This window comes from Cariama cristata, unplaced genomic scaffold (assembly GCF_000690535.1).
Source record: "Cariama cristata isolate BGI_N322 unplaced genomic scaffold, ASM69053v1 scaffold31686, whole genome shotgun sequence".
Classification (NCBI taxonomy): Eukaryota; Metazoa; Chordata; class Aves; order Cariamiformes; family Cariamidae; genus Cariama; species Cariama cristata.
Genome location: NW_009624445.1, coordinates 11,220 through 11,462, shown reverse-complemented (window position 1 = coordinate 11,462; position 243 = coordinate 11,220). Strand labels below are relative to the sequence as shown.

The 243-nt window shown below is 60.5% G+C and overlaps 1 protein-coding gene across 1 annotated transcript in view; it reads right to left on the bottom strand.

The window, feature by feature from the left end:
• Positions 1 to 243, bottom strand: part of LOC104163995 (homeobox protein PKNOX2-like) — a gene marked incomplete at both ends in the record, with an annotated part of 10,519 nt that continues 10,276 nt past the window's right edge. Inside the window, 2 exon segments of the mRNA XM_009703173.1 lie at positions 1 to 59; positions 149 to 243. Of these exon segments, the coding sequence (XP_009701475.1) occupies positions 1 to 59; positions 149 to 243 (154 nt within the window).

Here is a 243-nt window from a genome sequence, read left to right as displayed (position 1 = left end):
TTGGGTGAGGACCTGGCCCTGCGACGTCACCATCGTCACGGGCTGGTACAAGGCTCCGCCTATGGAAAAAAAAAAATAAAAGGCCTTGTAGGGGTACCGAACCCCCCAAATTTCTACCCTCCTCATCAATATCCCCCATGCTCTGTACCTGGCACTGCAGGTGAGCCGCTGCCGGCGCTCATGGCCAAGTTGCCTGGCGGTAGCGCGGCCGTCGGCACCAAGATGCCCGGCGGTGGGGTGGAG